General features: G+C 48.4%; 1 protein-coding gene across 1 annotated transcript; it reads right to left on the bottom strand.

The window, feature by feature from the left end:
• Positions 1-2,272: 2,272 nt before the first annotated feature.
• Positions 2,273-4,931, bottom strand: LOC119301504 (protein trichome birefringence-like 14). The gene is made up of 5 exons (XM_037578475.1): positions 4,597-4,931; positions 4,132-4,348; positions 3,887-4,012; positions 3,605-3,800; positions 2,273-3,532 (listed from the first exon to the last, which is right to left on the bottom strand). The coding sequence occupies exons 2-5, from the start codon at positions 4,262-4,264 to the stop codon at positions 2,704-2,706; spliced, it is 1,284 nt and encodes a 427-aa protein (XP_037434372.1). The 5' UTR covers positions 4,265-4,348; positions 4,597-4,931; the 3' UTR covers positions 2,273-2,703.
• Between the last annotated feature and the right edge of the window lie 714 nt (positions 4,932-5,645).

The following is a 5,645-nucleotide window of genomic DNA, read 5'->3' on the forward strand; positions in this document are numbered from 1 at the left end:
GCCAGAGTCAACCCTAGGTAGACCAGGGCCTCCCACGTTGTCGCAACAACTCAGACATTGGTTTCCTCCTGTTGTGCGCAGCCGAGAGAGCGGCGACGTCCGCCGCTTTGTCCCTTGCGTCCGCCGCATGCCTCCGGCCATTCCTCTTCGCCGATTGTACGGCCTGTTCCTCGGGCATCAACTTCTTCTTGGGTGGTGCCGCGGTCTTGCGGGGCGCGCAGAGATTGCCTTTTGCGGAGGCGACAGAGGTGAGGGCAGACGAGGTGACGGAAGCGAGGCCGGCGACGGCATTGAGGGTCGGCGTGTCGCCGTCCATGGCCGGGAGTGCGGGCGGGCGGGAGTGTTTTGAGAAAGTGAAGGAAAATGGTGATCGTTGTGCCACCGACTGGCGGGCCAGGGGAGGAGTAAGCACGTGTTCGTTTCGTGTACTCGCAGGCGCAAATGAGGCTCAATTTTTGGCCGAGAATGAGTTGGCAGGTGGACAAAAGCGGTTGTGCATCCGTTTGAGTCGGTGCGTTGAGTCGACTTTTTTATCTGCAGCGATCCAAACAAACACGCGCGGACGAAATAGGTCGGCGCGTTGGAGTTGCTCTAATAGTGGCGTTCTATGCTTCTTGGTACTACTCCCTTAATTCCTTAGATATAAAACCTTCTAGGGATTCCAATACAAACTAATACAGAGTAAAATGAGCAAATCTACTCTCTAAAATATGTATGAGTGGCCTGATTTATTGCCCGGGCTCAGATGAGCCTGGGCGTGAACAGTACCTTGATTTGATATAGAAAAAAGTTCAAAATTTCTCATTTTTTTTTGTGGTGCAAGATGCTTCAGTGTGTGAACTTCGTACAATTTTTTGTGAAGTTTGGATATTCGAGAACCTCGTGGCAAAAAAGAAAAATTTCGGATGTTTGTGAAACTTCTGAAAATCACACTGTTCACATTTGATTTTATCTTTTTTGTCACGAGCTCCTTGATTGTCCAAACTTCACAAAATTTTGCACGGAGTTCACGCACAAAAGCATCTTGCACCAGAATTTTTTTTGGAGTATTCTGAACTTATTTTCTATTTCAAATTGGGGTACTGTTCACGGGCTCATCTAAGCTTGGGCTCTGCCTTGAATTATCCTGTATGTGTCCCTATTAAAATCTCTTAAAATGACATGGATTTAGAAATGGAGAGAGTACGTGTCTATATATGTCAGCTGAGGCTGGCATACAACCACTCAACGTAAAAAATGAGCGATCGACAGCCAGGTGATGTTTTCAGGCCAGCACTGCCAGCCTGACCATTTGGTTAACCGAGAGAGACAGATCTACAGCGCAAGCGACGCGACGCGGAGAGCTAAACTAATCACGCTGTGGATGGTTACAAGGCTCAGTGTTTAGGTTATGCTCCATGTTAGTACTCCATCTATTCCTAATATAAGTCTTTCTAGAGATTCCACTATAAAAATTATACTCAAATGCATTTGGCGCATTTTAGAGTATAGGTTCACTCATTTTGCTTCGTATGTACCTCCCTCCGGAAAGAAATACTAAAGTAGTTATCTTAACACTTACATTTCTTTTCACTAAAGTAGTTATCTAGACACTCTTATATTTCTTTACAAAGGGAGTAGTCTATAGTGGAATCTCCTAAAAGACATATATATACGAGTCAATCGCTGTTTCAAATGCTATAGGGAGTAAAAGAAAATTGTGCACAATATCAACCAAAAGCTCCACTTTTTATGCGGGTTTCACAAAAAGAAGGATCCACGTTATATAGAAGATCATATAGCACTTTGGTCAAACTGTGTATTACTTGTATGAGCTTACATACAAAATATGTGATACACATGCAAAACTGTCCATTTTCACAGTAAAGAAAAAGAAAAGCTATATTATGTATCCGAGGGAGTACCATTTTTATAGTACAGAAAAATAAAAGCTTCAACGTTGATTTTACTCAGCTAGTTCCACACCTGATCCCACAAGCTAGCAATCTGAACCGAGCTATGGTGCAAAGGAAGCTTTGCCAAATCCTTACTAGCTTCAGATTGATGCTTGGTTAAGTTCAATGCTTATAACTATGTTCTTTTCATCCTTCTCCTCAAAAACTGGCATCACTGCATATGGTATTTCTCAGCCCCGAACCACCTATGATTGGAGCAAGCCCGAGCCATTTGATTATTCGAGAACAAATGTAGTATCAAGGAAGTAGTACGGTGCTGAAAGATAAATCAATTACACTGGATAATCACAGTGATAAGAGGTTTGGGGACATAAGACTCAACCAAAAGTTCCACTTTATATATATAATCTAAAAGAAGATATAGCAGTTTGGTCAACTTGTATGAACATTTTTACAGAATATATGCTGCACATTGTAAACTGGAATTATAGTGGCATTTTACAGAAAAGAAAAAGGTTTGACGTGCCTTGGGGCTGGGGAGCACTACATATGGCTCTGTAGCAGCTAATTCCGCATCTGGTCTGAAACAGGGCTAAGATCTGAAAAGAAATACACTGGAAAGAATGCTATCATCTTGACACCTTTAACCACCTAGGCATGGATGGATGACCAAAAACACCGCCTGCGCATGGATGGTTCACAAATAACACTGGTAGAAAGCAGTTCACCCTGTACAGACCACCAGCAGGAACACTAATAGATTCTTGGGCCTCTGGGAGAAAAATGCCCTTACTGCAGTATAAAGGTACTAAATCTGTGCAAAGAGGAGCTCATTCCACATATCTGGTATACCAGGAAGGCACCAGTGCAAGCAATCATGAATGCCTGTTGGAGCTCTGAAAGTACGATTTGAGATATGCCCCTCATCTCGTAGTTGTGAGATAGCAGTAATATCCAAAAGCTTAACCTGAGTTCCATTTACAGCAAACTCTGCAGGCAAGTCACTTGAATGATCCTGCAAGACCTCGCTTCCATTAGAAAAGGGAACGCTATTACCACAACTTCCACCAGTGTTCCAATCGCCATTTACAAAATGCCTCGGTGACATTGTCCTCAGAAAAGCTTTCATCTGAGGACGGCTTGCGAGTTCTGAATCCACCCACCTGGCAATGCTATACAGTGTAAGATTCTTTGCACGGTTGAGATCTGCAAGTCTACCTTTCCCTACAGGCTCCCCATTGGCATACAATTCCCAGTGATTTCCATTGAATTTCCCTCTGTTCCAGTGATGACCTGTGTTAAGTACTAGAACATCAAAACCATGGAAATACTTCTTCAGGAATGTTACAGGCCGATCAAGATGCAACGCATAGCTAGTTACTGATTTTGTTGTGTTCAAAGGTTCCAATTCAGATAGGCTAGCAGACCAGTAGTAAAGGATAGTGGTGTTAGTCTCTGGAAATCGATAAGCCCACCCATCAGGTCTTAAAGCACCTGGAGCTTTGACAAGGCCATATTTCCAACCAACATCTTCAACATCTGGGCTGTATTTACCACTTGTTGCTATACACATGATGGACTGAAATTGCTGTCTCCCGAGGGAATCACCCACAAAAGCAAGAGTTTTATGCCTCAGCCTGTAAGCATTCCAATATGTTAGAAAAAAGTCCAGTATGTAAGCTAACGCACAGTTAAAAATAGCACAATACCTGCTCAACAAGTTAGGCCCTGAAAACTCAGGCATCTCACAACCGTGCGGCTGCCACCGGTAACTCTCATAGAAGAAATCCGTGCGTTGCATCATTCGACAAGCCCACATTTTTGACAGCCATTGCTTGCACTCATTACCTGAATAGAGTGGCCGTTTCTCATCTGCTACCCACTTACCCTTTGCATAGTTACAATCTGCAAAGCAACAATGGCACTCTATTAGGCATAAGAAAGTAATCTTCAGACTCCCAACACATGATGGGCATGATAAAAATCATAACCTTTGTTCCATTTGTTCCGTCTGGTTATACTCGTGTGAGTGTCGTCGTTATAAGCTGGACCTGCAGGCTCAACTAGAGCTGATACATTACCCCCAATATGTTCCAGTTCATGCTGCTGTAGGAAACCTGATGCGGGAAGGGGGACACAGATAACAATTCAGCCAAAGGAGCATGGAGAGATTCTGAGTCGGCAATCAAAGCAACAAGCTAGCACAATAGCAACTACTGTATTTGAGAGGGTGTACCTTGGGAGAGAACTTTCAGCTGTTCTGGAGTTGTGCCCAGCAACAAAATGACAATCGGCACAACGAGGAGAACTAACAGAAGGCCCAAGCATAGCTTGTTGACAAGGAGCCTATGCAGAACACCGCCTTTCATCCTGGGAAGGCAGCATAGGACCTCACCAGGCTCCGCCAAGCAAACTCAGATTTCGGTCTCGATCGACCGCACCAAAAACAATCTCTGCACACGAGAACGGTCGATCAGGCCCGCTATTCAAGAACAGTTCATACATGATTGTGAAATATCGAAATCGTGAAAAAAAATCATCCAATTGCAACGCGCAAAAGCTGAGCTCGGGTTCCTTCCAGAGCGCGTAACAAACACGGGCAGATCTAGATGGTGTGCCCGGGTGTACGCCGGGCCGGCGTACCCAAAAATTTCTCGCGCGGGTGGGGTTTAGCTAGCCATGGATGGCCAAATGCTCATACCTCGGAATCCGATGGCCGAAATTGTGGACGGGGTGCGGACGGCGGGTACGCGATGAGGTTGAACTGGGACGGCGATGGGGGGGCGACGCGAGGGGGATGCGGATGGGTTTGTTGGTGGGGTGGGTATTGGGATTTGGGAACCGCCGTCGGGGGTGGCTAGGGGGGCTTACTGGGAGCCGCTGTGGTGAGCGGGCGGGGAAGCGACTGGGACTGGGAGCCGCCGAGGAGAAGTACGGCACGGCGGCAGGGTAGAGGAGGGGACCCGGGAGAGCGAGGGGAAGGGGAAAGGTGGCACTCCAGCGGTCCAGCCGCACGGGAGATGGGACGGTCCGGTGGTGGAGACGAGACCGTCAATATGAATTTTGACTCCGAGGGCATAATATAAGAGCAACTTCAACGGGACGATCCATTTCGTCCGCCGCCGTTTGTTTGGGTCGGTGTTGACAGAAAAGTCGGCCCAACGCACCGACCCAGACGGAGACGCGTCCGTTTTTCGTTTGCAGGCGATCCATTCCCAACCTATTTTTAAGCCGGATTTGCGTCGGCGCGAAAACGAAACGGACGCGCGCACGCCTACTCCTCTTCCCGGGCCCGCCATTTTCTCCATTTTCCCCAAAAACACTCCCGCCCACGCGCGTTCCCGCCCCCAGCCAGCCATGGAGGACGCCATCGACCTCGACGCCGCCGCCGGTCTCGCCTCGTCCGGCGCCGGCGCCGCCCCCGCCGGGAAAGGCAAGCCTCGTGCGCCGCGCAAGACCGCCACCGTGACCAAGCCGAAGAAGGTGCTGACGCCCGAAGAGCGGGCAAGGGAGTCGGCCAAGAGGAAGGGCCGGAGGCACGCCGCAGACGCGAGGGGTGAGGCCGCCGCGCAGGCCTCCGTCCTCGCCGCGGCCAGCACCGGCTCGTCGGCGTTTCCTCGGATGGTGCTGCCCGACTCGCCTCGCACGCCGGTTTGCAACCCGATCCCTGACTTCCATGTCTACCCGCAAGCCTCCTGCCCCTCCGAGGAGTGCTCGCCCGACGTGAGTGTGGTCGCGCCTTTCACTCCC

The sequence above is a fragment of the Triticum dicoccoides genome, chromosome 5A, assembly GCF_002162155.2.
Source record: "Triticum dicoccoides isolate Atlit2015 ecotype Zavitan chromosome 5A, WEW_v2.0, whole genome shotgun sequence".
Taxonomy (NCBI): Eukaryota; Viridiplantae; Streptophyta; class Magnoliopsida; order Poales; family Poaceae; genus Triticum; species Triticum dicoccoides.